The sequence below is a fragment of the Pinus tabuliformis genome, chromosome 6 (assembly GCF_031772625.1).
Source record: "Pinus tabuliformis cultivar Carrire ecotype Pingquan chromosome 6, CPIR1, whole genome shotgun sequence".
Lineage (NCBI taxonomy): Eukaryota > Viridiplantae > Streptophyta > Pinopsida > Pinales > Pinaceae > Pinus > Pinus tabuliformis.
Genome location: NC_142292.1, coordinates 1,867,442,082 through 1,867,464,898, shown reverse-complemented (window position 1 = coordinate 1,867,464,898; position 22,817 = coordinate 1,867,442,082). Strand labels below are relative to the sequence as shown.

The 22,817-nt window shown below is 39.9% G+C and overlaps 2 protein-coding genes across 2 annotated transcripts; both read right to left on the bottom strand.

The window, feature by feature from the left end:
* Nucleotides 1–3,835: 3,835 nt before the first annotated feature.
* Nucleotides 3,836–4,662, bottom strand: LOC149266588 (uncharacterized). Its single transcript, XM_089408723.1, has 2 exons — nucleotides 4,457–4,662; nucleotides 3,836–4,325 (listed from the first exon to the last, which is right to left on the bottom strand). Exons 1-2 carry the CDS (start codon nucleotides 4,582–4,584, stop codon nucleotides 3,836–3,838), a joined length of 618 nt encoding a protein of 205 aa, XP_089264849.1. The 5' UTR covers nucleotides 4,585–4,662.
* Nucleotides 4,663–11,547: 6,885 nt separating this feature from the next.
* Nucleotides 11,548–11,949, bottom strand: LOC149266587 (heat shock cognate 70 kDa protein 1-like). The gene has a single exon (XM_089408720.1). The coding sequence runs from the start codon at nucleotides 11,947–11,949 to the stop codon at nucleotides 11,548–11,550; it is 402 nt and encodes a 133-aa protein (XP_089264846.1).
* Nucleotides 11,950–22,817: the final 10,868 nt, after the last annotated feature.

The following is a 22,817-nucleotide window of genomic DNA, read 5'->3' as shown; positions in this document are numbered from 1 at the left end:
TAATCATAAACAATCTAGGATCAGATGTAAATTGACCATACAAATGTAACAAGCATCAATGATACAAAAGCATGGAGGAAAACTCAAATAGCTTTTATTGATAAACAAGAAAAGATCCAGGAGGAGTTACAACCAGTTGTTCCGACCCAGCATCAACCTCCCAGCAAAGAAGCCCCTCTTCACCTCAAACAAAGCTTAGATCACCCAACAATCTGATGTTTGCCTCTAGAAACCAACAGCAATTCCTTACAATATGCAAAATTCCAGCCTCTGGATCTCTGGGATGAGGGATTCATATATAGATATCTGTAAGGGGGATGAGTTAGCTTGTGATTTGATTAGTGTCTTCTCTCTGATAGTTCTTGCTTCCACTTGGAGACTGAGGGCCTCTTACTCATCCTTGGTCGAATTCAGTGAGGCAAGTGTCACAGGAGAAGATTCTGGAAGCTTCCATTGCCTCTCCACCTCGCTGAATGACACCGCCATTTGTCATTTCTCGCCCATCGCACCCCACAGAAGGGACTTTTGAAATGTAACGCACCCTCACAGTGTATTTAGGTGAGATGCAACGCACTTAGCCAGTGGAGCAGCTGCAATGATCCTGTTTTGACCAATTCTGAGTAGTTTTTCATGGAGAACTTCTGGGAGAAGCTGTAATCTGTTGACCTTGTTCCTTTAGGGGTTATAACAACACTTTTAGGGACTTAGGAGCCCTTGGTTTATGGACATTTCATGCTTGGATTTGTAGTGCACAAAAATGTCTATAACAAGGAGTTCCAGGAAATCCACTCATGGCCAGCTGGGATAGGGAGAAATAAAAGCTTGAAGGCAACCAATATCAACAAGTTTTTGCATGCCACGATCATGAAGGGATTTGAGTAAAGGTTGGGAGAGTGTATGGTCCCTATCTTTCCCCATTATCACATCAAGTCCAATATGGATGCCGTCTCCACACCCTACCAACCATATTATATTCCCACATAACCAGGGCTTCAATTTTGTTAAGTTGTGCCAGAGAAATGATGCATTCTTCTTTACTGGGGAACCTTCAAGGATCCATTCTTCTATGGATGCTCGATTGAGGTATTTTTCAGAGATTATTTTGATGAGAAAAGAAAGGTTGAAATTCTTGGTATGTTTGATGCCCCAACCACCGTCCTCTATAGGCCTACAAATTGATTCAAGCTTGGAGAGATGGATCTTCTTTTTTGCTTCCAAACCCTGCCCATAGAAAGTTTGTAACGATGGAATCAATCCTGTGAATGATAAACATGAGTAGGTGAAATAAGTGCATCCAATATATTGTGATTCCTTGTAGGATAACCTTTATTATGATCATTCTGCCACCCATGGAGAGCCATCTGTTTTCCCACAGCCAAAGTTTTTTCCCGAATTTTTGAATGATCCATTGCTAATTTTTCGTCTCATAATTACATGGCTTCAAAAGAAATCCAAGATATTTGAAACCATCCGCTAAAGATTTGATTTTAATACCAAATAGTTCCACAATTTGTTGTATCTCCATGTCATCGGATCTATTGACAATATTCTCTGATTTTTTGGTATTGAGAAAGAGGCTTGATGCTTGGCCAAATTTAGCAATATGTTGGTAGAAGATATGTCATTGCGATAATAGCGCTTTGCCAAGGCACAATAGGTCATCTACAAACATTAAGTGTGACAAGTAGGTTGAGGGTGTGACCTTGCATCCGATGACCTTCCCAGATTCTCTTTCTCTGGATAGTCCATGGTTGAGCCCATCCATCACAAGGATAAATAAAAGAGGGGAAAGCGCACAACCCTGCCTCATCCCTCTAGAAATCTTGAAGAAATCAGTAGGTGTTCCATTAATGAGAACAACCATATTAGATGATGTAACACAAACCATTATCCAATTTATGTGTCTGTGAGGGCATTTGACTTTGTGTAGGATGAGCCTAAGAAATTCCCAGTCTACCCTGCCATAGGCTTTAATGAGGTCAATCTTCATGAGGCAAGCTTTTAGCTTGTGGAATTTGATGGAATGTATGTGTTCTTGAGCAATAAAAACATCGTCCTGAATTTTCCTATCTGCAAGAAAGCCAAATTGTTCTCTAGTGACGTGATCAACCAGTATTAACTTGATTCTATTGGCAATAAGTTTTGATATCATTTTGTATGTCACGTTACAAAGTGATATTAGTCTAAAATATGTGAAACATGAATACTTATATTTCTTAGGAATGATAGAGAGGAAAGTGGAGTTAATAGCACCTGTAATGTGTCCCTACACACAAGATTCTTCCACCATCTAGGTGAGCTATGGGGCCATTATGTCGAAGAAATGGAGAAAGAGTTCCACCGGCCATCCATCGGGTCCAAGACTCTTATCTCTGACTAGATCTTTGAGGACTTCCATAAGTTATTCATTTGTAATGGGAGTATCCAAGCTTATGATATCCTCATCCTTCACCATATTTGGAAATAATTGGACCAGCTCCATTTTTTCTTTAATGTTGGGGCGCTCTTGGGCCTTGTATTGCTTGCCAAAATAGCAACTGCCTGCTTGAAGGATTTGTTTTTGTGTATATATAATTTTTGTTGTCTTCATTTCTAATAAACCAAATCGTGTTGGAGCTTTTTCTTTTAGAGGCTACCTTGTGGAAGTAACTTGTGTTCTTATCTCCCCCTCTGATCGAGGCCATTATGATTTTTTGTCTCCATTCCTCTGCTTGGTATTTAAGGATGTGGTTTTTCCTTGTTGTGCATTCTGCAACGTTTTTTTCTAAGTTTAGAGAGAAAATTATTGCTCGATGGGTCCATCAGCTCAGTAATCTCCAATTCAATTATTGACAATTCCTGTGATAGTGACTTCTTGCATTCGTAGATCCCAGCTAGTTAGTTATTAGATCCAATTATACCAAGTTAGTTATTCTGTAGGTTTTAACCCCGTACAGAGATTACCTACATACAAATTCTAAAACACAGAAAATAAATAATGCGAGAGCAAAACACATAAAACACATATACACAGAGATTTTTCCCTAGATCCCAAAACCGGGACTACCAGCTTGATTTTTCATTATGTTCCTTTTAATGTTATAATACATATTTATACATGCCGAAGCATCCAATACCATGGACCGAAAACCATCGCGTCCAAAAAAACATGTGCGAAAATCATGCACGAAACCATAGGTGGGTCTGCCCAACCTAACATAAGGTCTAAAACCAAAATTTTCCGGGGCGCTGCCCCGGACCCCATAAAGTGGTTACAGGTGCCCCTCAAACCCCATGTTAACTACGTGGAAATAATATAACACAACCCAACATTCCCCCACTTGTTGTTTTCTTTCCACAGGGGGGCACAAGAGAGCTTAATCATTTTTCCAGCCCTGAAATGCCCATTGTCCTCTACACCAAGAGAACTTCTCAGAGCTCACAGATTTTGTCAATGCATCTGCAGTATTCTTTAAAGCAGTGTTGCACACATCGCGATCGGGATTTAATCGGCGCCGGGAAAAAAGCGGAAAAAATCGTTAAAATCGGGAAAAAATCGGAAAAAAGCGGGAAAAAATCGTTTGGCACAAAAATATTCATTTTTTTTCAATTTTTTTAATATCTAAACCATCTACAACATAAAATAAATACATTGACACATAAATATGATAAAAAAACTAATATATAAGATGTTTAATATCATTTCTAGCGCTAAAATCACACATAACATTGAATCATGTCCTGAATAGTAAGTCCTGAGTCCCAAGTCCAACTCAGCCTCAAAATATCAACAAAAAATATGATAATGTATCTCATCATGTCATAATTTCATATACAATAAAATGAAAGTCTAATCCTATTGATTTCCTCTGCCCCTCTTGCGAGAAAATGGCACAACTTTCTCTTTCCCTCTAGATGTAGAAGCTGGTGCCTGTGGTGGTGGAAATGGCAGTGGAGTCTGACGTGCTCTAGAAGCTGAAGAACTAGTAGTAGCAGCTACAGGAGGCCGAGGTGGACGGAGACCACGTCCTCTGGTAGTGGTAGCCCGGGTAGGCGGTGTCACCTCCTCCTCCTGCTCCTCCAACTCCTCCTCCTCCTGCTCCTGCTCCTGCTCCTGCTCCTCCTCCTCCTCCTCCTCCTCCCCCTCCTCCTCCCCCTCATCCTGCACTAACCAATCCTCAGTGGGATCCATGAGAGGCCTCTCGGTCTCAACCCTCCATTCAGCAGTGGTGTCAATCCCATCCAATGAGATGGCTTCCGTATCAGGTGTCTTCTCTAGTTGTTTCACCCACAATCGAAGATTGTAGTAGACATAGACCATGTCATTAAGTCTATGGGACTCCAACCTGTACAAAGTTCATGAAATAATAAATTAATAATTAATAATTAATATTATAAAAAAAATATTGTTTAAAACTTTAATGAATTCAAAAATTTATTTGGAAATTTGCAATATTTTAAATGTTTAAGTGTTAACCTATTGCGCTTCTTGTTGTGTATTTTTTCAAATACACTCCAATTGCGCTCACATCCCGAGGAGCTGCATGTTTGGCTGAGGATGCGTACGGCAAGATTTTGCAAAAGGGGTACTCTGCCACCATACATCTTCCACCATGCGTCTACAACAAAATTACAAATAAAATTTTAAATAAACATAAGAAAAAAATGGAATTTGAAGAAACAATGAAATTTGAAACAAAGTTACAAAGTACAAACTAAAAAATACCTGGCATTTTAACCGTCCTATCAATGACAGCCATCTCAAAGCCAAATGTGCCACCTGACAACTTATATTGCTCAATTTGTCTAGAGATCTCCATACGTTCTTCTGAAGATCTCACCATCTTCTGGACACAGGTTAATAATCCTTCCACGACCTCAACATCAAAATTAAACCCACATGCATAAGAAAATGCAGGGTTCAGGAAAAGCCCCGCAGCATGAATTGGACGATGGAGTGTGTTGTTCCATCGCTCATCAATGACCTTCCATAGAAGGAGTTGTCTCTGGAACCCATCATCTCCCTTGTCATCATAGTAGGACCGAATGGCTTCTTTGGCCCTGTCCATGGCTTCATACAAATAGCCCATTGCGGGCTTCTCACCATCAACCAACCGAAGAACCTTTACCAAAGGTTCTGTAACAGCGCACACCTCCTGCACTCCCGCCCAGAAGTCTTCCTGGTATGAAACTAGTCTGCAGACGGCCTCTGCTTCTGGTTTGCGGCTCATTGACGAAGCACGCCACTCCTCTGAAAGAAACATTCTCTTCAAATCCCACATAGAATTCACGAGGGATTGAAGAGATATGAAACTCGTCGCAAACCGTGTAATGGCGGGGCGCACCAACTCTTTGTTGTTGGTGAATCTTCTCATCAAGCTAAGCACAGATGTGTGATTGTAAATAAATTTTGTGATGCTTTTTGATGAGTCAACAACCTCTTTGACAAAGGGAATTTTCCCAATGTCCTCTAACATCAAATCAATACAATGGGCAGCACAAGGTGTCCAAAATAAAGCAGGATGCCTGTCCATAAGCATTCTACCAGCAGCAACATAATTTGCAGCATTGTCCGTTATGACTTGGACAACATTTTCTGCACCCACCTCCAAAATAAACACATCCAGCAAATCACATAAAGTTCTTGCATCTTTGATTTGATGAGTTGCATCAACAGATTTGATAAACATAGTCCCCTTGGGACAACTAACCAAGAAGTTTATAAGGGTTCTCCCCTTTTGGTCAGTCCAACCATCTGACATAACAGTGCATCCTGTTTGTGCCCATGATGCCCTAAAATCCTCCAATCTTTGGGTGCAGTCACGCTTTTCATCTTGAAGAAGCCGGCCTCTGAAATCATGAAGAGAAGGGAGTTTGTACCCCGGGCCAACACTGGAAATAGCATCAACAGTAGGTTGGAAAAATGGATTATTCCTTATAATGCTGAAAGGAATATCACTCCAGAGGAGAAATTTTGTCATCAACTTGTCAGCTTTTTCTTTTTCAGTTCTTTTTAGCATTGAACCAATAGTTGGTTGTGAACCAGGTGTGGTTCGAGGAACAAAATATGATGATGCAGCTACCGGATTGACTGACGCTGCAGTAGAACCTGTGCCACTTGGCCCACTTCCGTCAGCTGACCTTTTTAGTTTCCTTTTGAGTTCTTCTTTGGCGTCTCTAGTGTGCTCTAATTCTCCCAATGCTCTCATGGCTTTTTGGATAATTTCAGCATTTGTCTTTAGACAGGGCCCCACATCACGTCCAGGGATTTGTGCAAGGTGGAACTTCAACCTGTACACCCCCCCGAATATTTCCTTTCCACACAACTTGCAATACAAGTTTTGTCTATCATTCGGAGTTTTAGGGTCACCATATTCCCAGAAAGGATCCAATTTCCTTGGCATGTTTGTTTTTGAATTTTGAATTTGCAAACCTATGGAAAAATAAGGATTAGGAAATAGGAATTTAGGATTACATAAATGATAATACAAATTACAATTTAGCATTTGAAAAATTACAAGCTAATTATTTCCAAAATCCCAATTTCTAAACCCAAGTTACCCAACCAAATGCCAAAAAACAATGAAAATTAAAAAAAAATAAACAATGTTTAAAAAAAATGAGAAAATAAAAATAACAAATTGGTTCTCATAGTCATAACAAATTACCCATCCCAAATCAATGAAAAATTTCAAAAAATTCTTTAAAAACAATGAAAACCAAAGTTTTTATAGAAGCAAAACCAAAAAAAATTAATCTACATACCTCTTTTATGGACAAATTGGTGATCTAGGCTTGGATTCCTCTTAAAAACGCTTCGATTCGCTCCCAAATCCGACGGAAACCCTTCAGCTCCTCTCCCTCACCTCTTCTCCTCCTCCTCCGCGCGCAAACAGCAAAATGACATAATAAAAATCGATTTTGCATATAAAAAGAGCGCTGCCCCCGTGCCCTGCGATTTTTACCCAAAAAATCGCGATTTTTTCTAAAAAATCGCGATATTTTCAAAAACTCGCGATTTTTTCGATAAAAATCGTTATAAAAAAAAGTGGCGATTTTTATGCATAAAAATCGCGATTTGAATCGGGTAAATGAAAAAATCGCGCTTTTTCGATAAAATCGCGATTTTAACAACACTGCTTTAAAGTGTCCACCGTTACTAGCAACACCTTTTTGTCTTCTATCATATCCCTCACAAAGTGACACTGAATATCAATGTGCTTTGTCTTTGAATGATATGCGAGGTTCTTTGCGAAGAAAATTGCACTTTGGCTGTCACAGTCTATCCTTATAGCTTCCTGTACTAACCCCATACTTGAACACAATCTCTGCAACCAAACTGCTTCCTTGCTTGCATGAGTGGCTGCCATGTATTCTGCCTCTGTAGTTGACAGTGCCACTACAGATTGTTTCTTACTCATCCAACTGACTACACCTCCAAATAGCTTAAACACATACCCACTTGTATATCTTCTCTGATCCAGATCTCTAGCCCAGTCTGCATCAACAAAGCCATGAATATCCAACACTCTGTCCAATCCTGGTCTTCCTTGGTAGCACAAACCATAACCATTAGTGCCACCCAAATACCTGAAAACCCACTTCACTGTTTTCCAGTGCTCCTTCCCTGGTTTTGACATAAACCTGCTCAATACTCCCACTGCATGTGCAATGTCTGGTCTAGTACATACCATTACATACATCAGGCTACCGACTGCACTTGCATATGGAACACAGGACATGTCCTCTTCCTCTTCTTGTGTCTTGGGACACTGTTTAGCATATAACCTCACACCTACAGGAATAGGAACCTTCACCTGTTTACTATCCTGCATATTAAACCTCTACAATATTGTCTCGACATACTTCCTCTGGTTTAACTAGAGCTTCCTCTTCGCCCGATCTCTTTTAATTTCCATGCCCAAAATATAGTTTGCAGCACCAAGATCTTTCATGTTGAATTTGGAGGACAATTGGGTCTTCAAATCCTGGATAACTTCTTTGTCATTTCCAACCAACAACATATCATCCACATACAAAACCAGATAAATAACACAGTCACCAATTAATTTAAAATACACACAGTGATCTGCTTTGCTTCTAGTGAAGCCAAGTCCCCATATAAATGTATCAAATTTCTGATACCACATCCTTGGTGACTGTTTTAACCCATATAGAGACTTCTTTAACTTACATACCAATTCTTTCTTACCCTTCACCGCAAAGCCTTCAGGTTGCTTCATGTAGATCTCCTCTTTCAGATCCACATGAAGAAATGTTGTCTTCACATCCATCTGTTCTACCTCAAAATCAAAAGCAGAAGCAACAGATAAAAGTAATCTAATAGAAGTTACCTTGGCAACAGGAGAAAAAATATCACCAAAATCAATTCCCGGCACCTGGGAATAACCTTTTGCTACCAACCGAGCTTTTTATTTCTCCACTTTTCCTTCTGCATTTGTCTTCTTTTTGAACACCCATTTGCTGCCAATGGGTTTCCTTCCAACCGGCAACTCCACCAGATCCCAAGCCTCATTTTTGTGCAAAGATGCCATTTCATCAACCATGGCCTCTTTCCAGAGTTTTCCATCCTCTGAATCCACTGCTTCCTTCACAGTTCTGGGATCATCATCAGTAACAGACAAAGCAAAATTTGAACAGACAGCAGACGGACTATACCTTTCTGGCTGCCTTCTTTCTCGAACTGATCTTCTCACAGCCGAAGTTTGTGGCTCTTCATCTTCTGATTCCTCCTCTACTGTAGACTCTGATTCTTCCTCCTTTAGCTCAAACTCTATCTTCTCAGGTTCCTTTGGTTGGACTTCATGTTTAATAAAATCTTTCACCTCTCTAAACACCACATCTCGGCTATACATAACCTTCCTTGTTACTGGGTTCCAAAGCTTATAACCCTTTAAACCATCCTTATACCCAATAAATATGCACTTTTCAAATTTACTATCCAACTTTGTTCTTTTCTCCTTTGGAACATGTACATATGCATCACATCCAAATACCCTCAGATGTGAAAGAGAGGGTTTCTTACCAGTCCATACCTCTTGTGGAGTCTTATCCTCCAACGCTGATGAAGGTGACCTGTTGACCAGGTAGCATGCAGTATCCACCGCCTCTACGCAGAATTCTTGTCCTAACTCGACACCACTGAGCATGCTTCTTGCCCTTTCCATCAACGTCTTGTTCATTCTTTCTGCAACTCCATTTTTCTGAGGTGTATATGGAGTAGTCTTCTGCCGTGCTATACCACACTTCTTGCAGAATTCTTCAAATTCCTTACTACAAAACTCTCCACCATTATCTATCCTCAGCACCTTTATCTTCTTCTCTATCTGGTTTTCTACTAGAGCCTTAAATTCTTTAAACCTATCAAAGACTTCAGATTTCTTCTTAAGGAAATATATCCATGTATTCCTTGAGAAGTTATCTATAAATGATACATAGTACACAGACTTACCCAGTGATGGAACCTTCACAGGTCCAAACACATCACTGTGCACAAGCTCTAATATATGTTTCTCCCTCTTACCACCAGAGGGGAAACTCACCCGAATCTGCTTCCCGTATACACAATTTTCAGAGAAATCAAAATCCAGAGAGCTATTACTCATACCTTCTACCATACCTTTACCATGAAGTATTTGAAGCCCCTTCTCTAGAATATGTCCAAGCCTTTGATGCCACAACATGGTCTTTTCTCAAGAGACCACTAGATTTTCTTCTCCACTTTCAGGAACCATGGAACTGTTGCATCCATCAACAATAGTGCTACCTTGCAGCTTGTACAGAGTTCCAATCCGAACTCCCCGCATCAATACCAGTGCTCCCCGAACCATCTTGTAGGTATCCTTCTCGAACACTGTTTTTACACCTGCATCATCCAGCTTACTAACAGAAATCAGATTTCTGGCTAATGCAGGAATATGCAGAACACCCTGAAGTGTTCTAACCCTTCCACTTTGCAGCTTCAACTTTACTTTTCCGCGACCAACGATTCTAGCCTTCCTGTCATCCCCCAAGAAGACATCACCACCATCATATTTCTCATACTCACAGAACCACTCTCTATGAGGAGTGAAGTGAAAGGATGCACCTAAGTCAATCAACCACGCCTCATGATCTACATGTGTACTTGAAGAAGCCAAGTACACATCCCCACCTTCATTTGAGGTGGTTTTCGCCTCTGCAGAAGAAGCCTCATCAGATCCTTTCCTTTGTCAGTAGCTTTAGATTTACAGTCCCTTTTGAAGTGGCCTTCCTTTCCGCATTTCCAGCACACCACCTTTACAAGTTTTCCTGGAGATTTAGATCTCTCTCTAGATTTAGATCTCCCACTTGATGACTTATTTTGTTTCTGTTCTGGGACCGTCCTCGTACAGACAAGGCATCACCATTTTGGCTCTCCATATTTTTTCGTCTCATCTCCTCCGTCAGCAAGGCTGAGACTATTTCATCAAACTACAAGGCAGTTGCATTGCTACCTATTGCAATAACCAGACTATCTCACGAATCTGGTAGAGAACACAACAAACTGATGCATTTATCTTCATCTGAAATTTTAATATCAACAGATGCTAACTGACTTACCACAGTATTAAATGTGTTTAGATGCTCTGTCACCGAGTCTCCATCTTTCATCCTCAGGCTATATAGCTTTTTCTGCATGAACAATTTATTCACTAGAGACTTAGATTGGTACAAAGTCCCTAACTTGTCCCACAAAGCTTTTGTTGTAGCTTCCCCTGATACATTCAGCAATACTGAATATGAGACACACAATCGTATTGTTCTCTTTGCCTTCCGATCCAACTTCTTCCATTCTTCATCGGACACTCCTGTTGGTTTAGTACCCGGATCTACCACGATCCACCGATCTTTATCCACCAACAGATCCTCCATCTTGAGTTTCCACAACTCAAAACTTTGACCATTAAATTTCTCGATCTCTATCTTTCCACTGCTCGCCATCTTATTTCACTACCAGAATCGATCTCGCAAATCTTCCACTGAACAGGGTCTACCACAGGCCCGAGTGAAACCCCTCAGCAACAAAGGCGTCCCCTTGAAGCCAAACCTGGCTCTGATACCAAATGTAGGTTTTAACCACGTACAGAAATGACCTGCATACGAATTCTAAAACACAGAAAATAAATAATGTGAGAGCAGAACACATAAAACACATATACACAGAGATTTTCCCCTTGATCCCAAAACCGGGACTACCAGCTTGATTTTTCATTATGTTCCTTTCAATGTTATAATACATATTTATACATGCCGAAGCATCCAATACCATGGACCGAAAACCATCGCGTCCAATACCATGGACCGAAAACCATCGCATCCAAAAAAACATGTGCGAAAATCATGCACAAAACCATAGGTGGGTCCGCCCAACCTAACATAGGGTCTAAAACCAAAATTTTCTGGGGCGCTGCCCCGGACCCCATAAAGTGGGGTTACACGTGCCCCTCAAACCCCCTGTTAACTACGTGGAAAGAATATAACACAACCCAACATATTCAACTAGTAAAACACATACTCAAAAGATATTCAAATCAGGATTGTTTTCTTTTCAGTGCACTGTGTAGAAAATGCATAAACTATAACCGCTGTTGTGGGTTCATTAATAATCTTCATCATATTAAGATCCACAATGACAACAACATCTTTAGTGTCCTTCCTCTGAGAACCGCTAAAATAGGCAAGCACTATGACCACAACATTTTTGACAGCAGATTTGAGATATGCTTCAGCTGTCATCTTCATCTTCGCTAACACCATAGAAGATATCTCCTTTGTTGCGAACTCCTTCCTCTGGAAATTGTAGTCAACTTGGATGAGTGGCTTACCATTGTCCCTAGAGACTAGAACGAAGGGCCATAGTTTCATGTCACTTTGTACATTGAGATCATTGAATCTCTTTCTAATGAGTCTTTTGACATCGAACACCATGTTGTGGGGATTGGTTGTGACCTAATATTTTGCACCATCGCCAACAAGCCTCTCAGAAGGAGTGAAAACAACAATGGAAGGAGTGACTTTGTTCCCTTGATCATTACCAATAGTTTCAATTCTATCATGCTGGCACACTGCGACGTGGATGTAAGTTGTTCCCAAATCAATGTCAATAACCCTCTCTTTACCGATGACATCCTCCCAACAGGACCGACGAAATTGCCAATTATTATGAAATAATATAACTTCGAGCATTGTAAGATGCAGTTTAAAGACAAAAGCGCCAGATGCAAGGAAATTAAAAGCTCACGACTCTTCCCAGATAAAATAATCTGACATCGACCCCGACCCCAACCCCGAACCTTAAGTTAGGTGAGATAGCGAGGTGGGTTTCACCACAATGACAATGGACAGTGCATTCATTGTTGGAAAGTGAACTGATATAGAATCTCTATTAATGGGATGTCTTTCCTTTTTTTTTAATTTCAGCGCATTGAACCAAACTTTTTTAAAGTTTATTTCAGTTTCTCGGAAAGGAATATTTTTTCCCTAGTTGCACCATTATAATGTATTATTTTTTAAACAAGAGCCACCCGGTGGGTTGATTTTTTATTTATTTATTTTATTTTATTTTATTTTTTAATTTTAATCCATTGAACCAAACTTTTGTACAGTTTATTTCGGTCCTTAGGAAAGGAATATTTTTTCCCAAGTTGCACCATTATAATGTATTATTTTTTAAAGAAAAGCCACATGGTGGGATAATTTTCTTTTTTTCCAATATTAATCCCTTGAACCAAACTTTTGTACGGTTTATTTCAGTGTTTGGGAAAGGAATATTTTTTCCCAAGTTGCACCATTATGATGTATTATTTTTGAAACAAGAGTTACATGGTGGGACGCCTTTCCTTTTTTTAATTTTAATCCATTGAACCAAACTTTTGTACAGTTTATTTTAGTCTTTGGGAAAGCAATATTTTTCCCAAGTTGCACCATTATAATGTATTATGTTTGAAACAAGAGTTACATGGTGAGATGTCTTTCCTTTTTTAATTTTAATTAATTGAACCAAATTTTTAGTGTTTGGGAAAGCAACATTTTTCCCAAGTTGCACCATTATAATGTATTATTTTTGAAAGAAGAGCCACATGGTGGGATGCTTTTCTTTTTTTAATTTTAATTCATTGAACCAAACTTTTGTACGGTTTATTTCAGTGTTTGGAAAAGGAATATTTTTTCCCAAGTTGCACCATTATAATGTATTATTTTTTAAACAAAAGGTACATGGTGGCAATGCCACTATTCTTGTTGTATTTTTGCACATGGTCACTATGTGGCGTTTGTTTATTATGTAATAATGATATGGACTTATGTGTGAAAATGATATTTTTAAGAAAGTAAAAAAATAGTATTTTTTAAAAGAATGAATAATATTTTTAGTTTTTTAATACAAAATTGATATATATATATATATATATATATATTAAAGACAAATATAAATTTATATTAATAAAATTTGTATTTATTATAAATATTTAGAGTTTAACTTTATAAAAAAAAAAATTGTATTTAGAAAAATATGTTTTTTATAAGTTAAAATAAATATATATTATTGTAATAATAATAATCTCAATTTAAGAAAAATATATAAGACATCTATGTTAGAGACAAAAGAGATAATGACAAAAGAGATAATGTTCATTTGTTACCTGTGACTAAGCTAAATACAAGATACACAATGTTCATTTCTTGGAAAAAGAAAGGACTAATACATTCAGAAACCCTTGGAGAAACCTACAAATCTACACGTTAATGACAGAAAAGAAATATCCATACAGAGATATAATATATACGAGGAACTAAAAATGTTGAACAAACATTCCAGGAAACGATTATTGTAAATGACAAGAATCTGTGAATCCAACCCCATTGAACTTTCATTTGTGCCATTTATTGTGAAGTTATCACACGCTGTGAAAAAAAGGGAGAAATGATGTGTTGGATAAAAAAAATTCTAAACAGTTGTGAGTGTCATATTTCAAAATACATCCACTCAGACAATTGCCTCTAGAAGTAATATCAGAGAATCCACCGATCCGCTTTCTAGCGTATGAAACGCATGCCCAACAAGCAGTGGCATTGAGGTCTCCCCTACAATAAGAAAGACCGTATATTTTATCTCCATTCTCTCCAGGCCATGAAATATTAGAATTTGTGAAGCCAACTCAGAACCAATGAATTTGGACCACTAGATGCATTAAATAATCAGATTTTATTGTTGGTGAATGTACAAAGGACGATTGGCGGGACTTAGAATTAGATTTGGGAATACTAAAAATCTTTGATTGTGTACAAATATGATTTTTCATCTGTATTTTTCATATTACAACCACTCAATAACTCAAGAAACATGGCCCATGGCCGAAGAAACATCCAAGAAAAAAATCATAAAGCAGGCGTGATTGTTGTGCAGTGGAAATAATGATAGTTAGGTATCATTTTGAATCTTAAAATAAATAAAACTTTTTAGATGGCAGTGTTGAAACGACAAAAACACAAAGAATATGTCGCTTTGGCATATCACAATGACACATCAATATTGAACTAGATTTTTTTGTGGAAAATTACAGCAGAAACGTACAATTGCTTGACGCGTAATCTAAATGTACATGTTTAGCAGGAATGTACATGTACCAGAATATTAAAATGTATAGTAGAAATGTACATACACTCGAATATTAAAATGACAGTTGTTTTTTCTATGAAATTTAAATAAGGATGCATTTGGTGCCTCATAAAAATATGATATCAACATTTCAAATAGGAAAATTGAGAGTGATAACTTCGTGGTGTTGAGTTGTTTAAGTGGACATGATCATTGATATTTATTATAGAAAATTGATTGTTTATGGTTGTCTAAAGTGTTTATCACTGAAAAAATAATGAAAGCTACCTACGAACGCTATGGCAGAGCTCGCCATTGCATCAGGGTTTGTAGCCCTGATGTCACGACAACAAGCTGAGCATGCTCATGTGCGATGGGTGACAGTGGGAGACATCTTTGGTTATGTGTGATAAGTCAACTTTGCGACAACATATGAGTTCGGTTAAAGGCAACACGACGAACGAAAGTGTTCGGTTAAATGTGCCCCTGACGAGTTGTGTGATGGTGCGACGAGCTACTTGGAGAGTTGAAAAACCAAGATTGGGAGAATCGGCTAAGTATGGGAACACGCATGAATAGTTTATATGAAGAGTCAAAAAACGGACGAGTTGGGCCGACATGTGGAGTTGGACACCCTGGGTGGGCCGACGTACGGAAGCGGATCCAAGTTGGTTGGTCGACGAGTTACTGGATATTTCCATGTGCGATTTGTATGGTTGGTCTAGGTAGGTCGACCCACCTTAACACCTGGAGGACACATAAATATATGGATGGAGACTTGGTGGAAGAAGGCATGCAACTCAAGCGTACAAGCATTGGCAAGACACTTGAGCGAACAAGGGTGAAGGCAATTGGAGCAAAGGCAAGGTGCAAGTGGACCGAGGGTCGTACTACCTAGACGAGGAAGAAGAGACGAGCTGTGGTGAACCAACAAATCGGTGGACAGGCGAACCGACGGACAGTTCTGCGGTTGGGCGAGTCTGCACGAAGGATAGACTGACGAGCTGAATGGTGGGCGTGGGCGGTTCTGAATGTGGCGAGTTGAATGGTGGGCGTGAACAGCTCTGAACGTGACAAGCTGCGGTGTGTACGCAAGAGGGCGTCAGGTGCGAACGAGTTGCGTACGAGCTACGACAAGTCTGCACGGTGTGACGAATTACAGGGTGGGTGCCTTTGCCTGGTGCGACGGGCAAGTCTACACGCAAAGGGTGACCTGTCACGCCCCTGCCCTAGCGGTACTCTTCCAACCGCACGATGGCGGGTGCGTCACCACCACCCACTTTCTTTTTAACAATACTTATAAGTGTGGACTACGCCTACTTTCTATACTTAGTTTATTGTTCAACTTTCCTAAGTATAACATTCACATACACAACAGAAACATTCAATTGATCATCTTCATCGTTATTACCATTTACACATATGCACAACAGATATTTTAATGGGAGGGGCAACTCCCTGAAATATAAGTCTGCCCGATAATAACAATATTTCACAAAATATACAATTTTACAGCCTTTGTAGGAAACCCCAAGGTTCCTTGGTACAATTTATGTCACAACTGTGCAACCCGACCTGCATCGTTCAGACTACCCAAACCGTCGTTCGGAGTGCCCACCAGTTCTACCTTCCATCGCAACTCATTCACCGTCGCACTGTTCAGCACATCGTTCACCCTCGGCTCATTCAGCCAAACGCTCTCAACTAGTTCAGGCGAACGCCCTCGCATGCCCTCGCCCATTCACTTGTTCAAGCCGGTGCCCTTGCACGCCCTCCCCTGTTTCGTTGTTCAGACCGACCTCACCCATTTAGTTGTTCAGGCCGACACCCTCGTCCGTTTAGTCTTTCAGATCGACATCGCTTGTTCAGGCCAGCGCCCTCACCCAAATGCCTTCACACGACTTTTCCCAAACGCCTTCAAACGACCTCGCCCGTTCAGTCGTTCAGACAAACGCCCTCGGACGCCCTTGCCCGTTTGGTCATTCAAGCCGATGCCCTTGCATGCCTTCACCCGAACGCCTTCGCACAACCTGTGGTTCCGTTTTTTGCGTTTGTTGCAGCTCCGTGCTTCGGCCCAAGGGTCTGTCTGCACTTCACCAAATTTCGGTCTTCCCAAGTAGCTCGCCCTCCTAGCTTGCATGAACACTTGGAAACTTCGCTTGATGTTTCTTGCCACCATTCCAACGCTCTACTTATATGGCGGTTGGCCCATCGGTTGGGGCGTCGACTCACCAAGCCAACCCACCATTTTGTCCAACTCGCCCCTCCGTCACGTTGGCCCATGGTGTGGGTGCCCATGTGCGGGACCGCCCCCACATATAAACTCGCCAATACTCCCGACACTTAGTCATTTTTCAAGATGACTTTCGCATCGCATGTTGGCTCGTCTCCTCCGTTCGGTTAGCTCGTCGCACCGTGCGGGTGTGCCCCAACTCGCCAGTTACCTCCCAGCTCGTCGCTCGCCCGTCGTGTGCCTTTCGCTCATTTTCTCTGTCGTTCAACCCAACTCATCGCACCGTGCAGGTGCGCCCAACTCGCCGTTTGCCCCAACTCATCGCCCGCTCGCCCGTCGTGCACCCTTCGCCAAACGATCCACAACTTGTGGGCTTTACATTCTCCCCCACTCTAAATGGTTGTCATCCTCAACAATACCATCATACAACATTGCAAAGTGTCGCTAGCTCCAACATCTAAATGCTCATGTTTCCGGCCTCTGCGCTGCATCACATAAACTATAAAGGCTCATGTCTCCATAAATCAGAAACTCCCCTCAGTCCATGAGCATAAACCACATCTGTTGCAATCCCCACATGCTGCCCCATTGTGGAAGGCTGGTCCCTCCAACTCAAGCTACATGCTCACTGCAACATATCGTATCGACTCCATCATGTATCGTCATCGTGTGAACTGCTGCCATGATACTCCAACACAATGCTAACACCTCTCTGTACACTACTCGAGCCCCACGATCTGAACTAGTCGGGTGATCAGTCCAACTATCACGCTCAAACCATGAGAATGCACATCCTCATGCCATCATCAGTCGTTTCTCCTAGCCTCCTATCACAACATCAACTCGATCAAGAATCCATCTCCATCTCCATTAAAATGTAATCCATACCCACATCCATGAAGTAACCCCCATCTCATCTGCAACATGTTGTCCATGATGTTGGTGTCAATGTGCTGCATGTCAATCAATCTCATCTATCCCAACATCATCATCCATATATGTGTAAAATCCATCTCCTCAAAATGAAGAGATCCTCTCATCAGACCGACTCTCGATGTGCCACATCTAGGTCCATGAAGCAACCTTCATCATATCCGTAATGTGCCATCCCTCAAGTCTGCCAAGGAAAAAAGTATACACCTGTCTCATCACCCATGTGTTGCCCATGGTTAGAAACCAATAAGCTCCCATGTATGAAAAGTGGTTAAGTCTTGGTTCAACCCATGCCCAAGTGTTGCCACCATGGCATCATCATCACTGCAACTCCATCACTCCAAAGTGTCTCATATCGATCCTCCACATCAAGTCACTCTTTCAAGCACACCCATAAATGTACTCAAAAGTATGCACCACATACTGCATCAAAGTCCCTGACCTCAACTCCTCAATGCCTCAGATCCTCCAAGTCCACCATAATATGAAGTCCCCAAAAGTCACAACCTCATGTCATCATGAGCTCCATGGGTCATCTCCAACCAACACCCTAACAAGGATACATGTCTCAGACCAAAGGTCTCTGCAAGATGCCTCAGCTCCTCATGTAGTAGGAATGCTCCACAGTCTGCTCACGAATCCAACCAAGTCCATGGTCTTGTTGTACTCAAGTGCGCAACATCCCATCGGCTCATAAGTAAAACATCTCCATGTCACGTCAACAAATCCATCCACATAACATCCCTGCCTTGGCACTCCTCATTGGATGCCCATAAATGACACCTCTACAAGTGCTCTTGCATAATGTCCCTACATATGACTGCCATGCTCCATGTTTCCAACTCAATGTCCATGACTCAAGTTGCCCATGTTGTCCAACTAAGTAGACTCATCACAACAATCGGTCATCCTCATCCAAGTCTGCAATCTGGTCTAGTGCCCATAGTCACCCAAACCATATCATCATCTAGTCACAAGTCTCTTCCATCATAGCTTCCCCACTAATGGTTCCACCAAGACTTCCTCTTGGTCTCGGCCATGAGAAGTCTACCCAAGTATCATCAAACTCAAGTGTGTGCCCTTCTCCAATCTGTCCATGAGTCATGTCGGGCACTTAGTCAATTCTCCATATGGCTAATGCATGACCCATTCCTCCGCAATGATCATCACGTTCCTCCCTTGTCACGGGCATTTGCACCTTCTAGCATAAGGTCACAAACAATCGGTCATCCTCATCCAAGTCTGCAATTTGTCCTAGTGCCCATAGTCACCCAAACCATATCATCATCAAGTCACGAGTCTCTTCCATCATAGCTTCCCCACTAATGGTTCCACCAAGACTTCCTCTTGGTCTCGGCCATGAGAAGTCTACCCAAGTATCATCAAACTCAAGTGTGTGCCCTTCTCCAATCTGTCCATGAGTCATGTCGGGCACTTAGTCAATTCTCCATATGGCTAATGCATGACCCATTCCTCCGCAATGATCATCACGTTCCTCCCTTGTCACGGGCATTTGCACCTTCTAGCATAAGGTCACAAACAACCCCAACAAGCTCTGTAACAATCAATGGTCCTTGCCTCTCCATACAGGGTCTCATCATAGACATCCATGGTAAGATCCTCCATCGCATTTGCAAACTGATTCTGCCTTTCCCCGCATATGGCCCATCTACCAAAATTCTCACTGAAACACAATCATAAGTAGTACTTACTTCATCATGAGGCTCCTCCATGTGAGTATCCTCATCCACCAATGTCTACAAACTGCACGATCCTAGTCCAACTTGAACAATTTCAAGTTCATCCTCCAGCATTGTCATGTCTGGAATATCCTCAAACATCATGACATCCTCTTCTTTATCATCGCAATCTGTAGCTACATCCTGCTCCATTTCCCAACCAAGTTGAAGAAGTTCGTCTTCAACATTTCTTTCCAAGACTCCAAGTTCATCTCGAATCCATGGGTTCTCTTCTTTTATCTGCTTCAACCTGTATAAGGTCGGCAAGAGCCTCCCTTGACATTCTTCCAAACCTACCATGTCTTATGAGATATTTTTCGATGTAAATCACAAGAAATTTCATTTGTCAACGCGTTTCGAACCAACCAGTGTGGTTCATCGTCAGGACAAGTTGAAGAATCAGATCTAGCTTAGCAACTTAAATAGTTAGATTAGAACATCCAATGGCTATAATTCTTGACCAGATAACAGCTATATTTTCTAACAACTAAATTTGACCAAGAAGCGGTTAGAAGGACTGGATTAGGGGCAAAAACCTAAATTTAAATAAATAAAATAATTAAAAAAAAAGTAAAGGGACCATTTAATAAACTTATAGTTATAAATATATATTAAATTAAATTAATTATAAAATAAATTAATATAAATTAATTTATTTTATAGATAATAATAATTATAATAATACTAATACTAATAATAATAATAATAACATTGGGATTAGTGATAGTAAAAATAACATTGATAGTATTAACAACATTATTAATACTAATGATAATATTATTGATGTTAATTATAATAATATTATTATTAATAGTAACATTGATAATAATGGTATTAACAATAATATTAATAATGGTGATAATAGTAATGCTAATAATGATAATAATAACAATGAGCTTATTAATATCATCATCAACAATAATAGGACCTATTATTGATAATAATAACATTATTAATAATAATATTAATAATAACATTAATAATATTAATAATAATAACATTATTAAAAGTAATATTAATATTAATAATAATAACATTATTAATAATAATAGAAGTAGTAATGATACTATGATTGTTAATAATAATATTATTCATAAGAATAACAATAATCGAAACAAATATAGTTCCTATAATATAAAAAGTGGTAGTAATAATGTAAATATTAATAACAGTAATCTTCCCCCGCCTCCCCTTATGAACAATAAGGTCATCAATTTATCCAGTTTCTCCTTTCCCCCTTTTGTTTTTCAAGTTTGGAGTAAAGGATTAAATTTTGCCTTAGCCCCTAAGAAGATCCCTATAGATGACATTATTTGTGACTGTTAGGCCCCTATACTACTAGTGTAACCCCTTATTGTTATTAGTACAACCCACTTATTATATTGATGTACCCATGTTGTGCCCATATTATTACTCTTGTGCCCCATAGAAGCCCACTATTGTTATTATTGTGCCCTTACATTATTATTGTTATGTCGGCTCTGATTATGTTATGACCCCTTAGACTCCTATATATAGAAACGAGGTATTTTCATTTGTATCATCCAAGAATTGTTCATTTATGTAATGTAAAGGAGGTTGCCCCCTCGAAGAGGCTGAATTCTAAGGCGTTGATCTATCTTTTCTATCTTTTCTTGAGCTGGTTTCATAACATTTGGTACCAGAGCTTTGGATTCTAGGGTTTTGCTGCTCCAAACAGGTCATCATGGAATTTTCGCTATAACTTTTTTTCTGCGACGTTTCAGAAGTTGCAAAAAAAAACCCATTTGAGAAGAAATCGCGCTGAACCTTAGGTCCTAATTTCAGAGCTTTTCGCGCTATATTCGCGGAGATATGATCTGAGGAAGTTGGTCTTTTTGCAGACTCCTAAATTACATTCCAAACAGGTGACCTGGGGAAAATCGTCATAATTTTCTCTCTGAGCATTGGATTGAAATTTCATAAGAAGGTATAGAAAGATGACGGACTGTAGTTTCTTGTATATCTTTTTTAGAACCAAAGGTCGAAAAATTGACACGTGGCACTTCATACAAGTTCGCTCTTCTGGAAAGGTCTATAATCAGGTCATCTTGGGAGATTGTGCATAACTCTTTCTTGGAGAATCCAATTTGGATCAGACTGGTGGCATTGGAAAGAGGACACAGAGGGCTACTACAGGTAGCAATTTTAGAACTTAAATTTCCGAAAGTGCATAGTTATAGTTGTTTCAAGACCGAGGTCCTAAAATTAAGAAAAAGCAAGATGAGGAAGTTTGATGGCAAGGATCCGGTAAATTGGATACTTCAGATGGAGCAATATTTTGATCTACATGGTGTACCACTGTTACAAAAGGTATGTATTGCATCTTCATATTTAGAACCGGATCAATTTTTATGGTATAAAGGGCTTTGTTCTCGTAAACAACTTGTTACATGGTCAATTCTCTCGGAGGAAATGATAGCACATTATGAGGATACAAAGAGCAACACCTTCTTTAGAGCAACACCACAACAATTGGAAAGAGTAAAAAGGCTTTGTAACATATTTGAAAGTAAAATTATGGCAACAAGGAAGTCTACCCCTCACAACTATAAAGATGGACGTGTTGTTTCTCCTAGCCTTCCACAACCTACAAGGGTTACACCACAACATTTGGAAGAAAAAAGAGAAAAAGGGCTTTGTTACAATTGTGATAGCAAATGCACTAAAGGTCATAAGTGTGCTGAGAAGAAATTATTTTACGTAGAGTATGAAGAGGAGGAAGAAAAGGATCAAGAAACATCAAAAGAAGAGGATATATGCCAGGACCCGACCCCAGAGAAAGAAGAAATTAATCAGAACATATCTTGTAAACTATTGGCAAGAATGACCACTCCTCAAACTCTCAAGATAGAAGGACATAGCAAGAAGAAAAAGGTGCAATAAGTGAAAGATCACATCAATAAAGAAGAAATGAATCCAACCATATCTTGTAATTCACTGGTCGGAATTACCACTCCTCAAACTATCAAGATAGAAGGACATATCAAGAAGAAAAATGTTCAAGAAGTGAAAGATCACATTGAGCGTCAAGAAATTAATCCGACCATATCTTGTAAAGGATTGGAAGAAATTACCATGCCTCAGGCTCTAAAGATAGAAGGACATATCAAGAAGAAAAAGGTTCAAGCAGTGAAAGATCACATCGAGCATCAACAACAAGTTCTCCAACTTTTAAAGGATAACGCCACTTCGGTGCAAAATCAAATGAAACAACAGGTAGATCAACATCATAGTGAAAAATGTTCTGATGTAGGCGATTGGGTATTTTTACTGC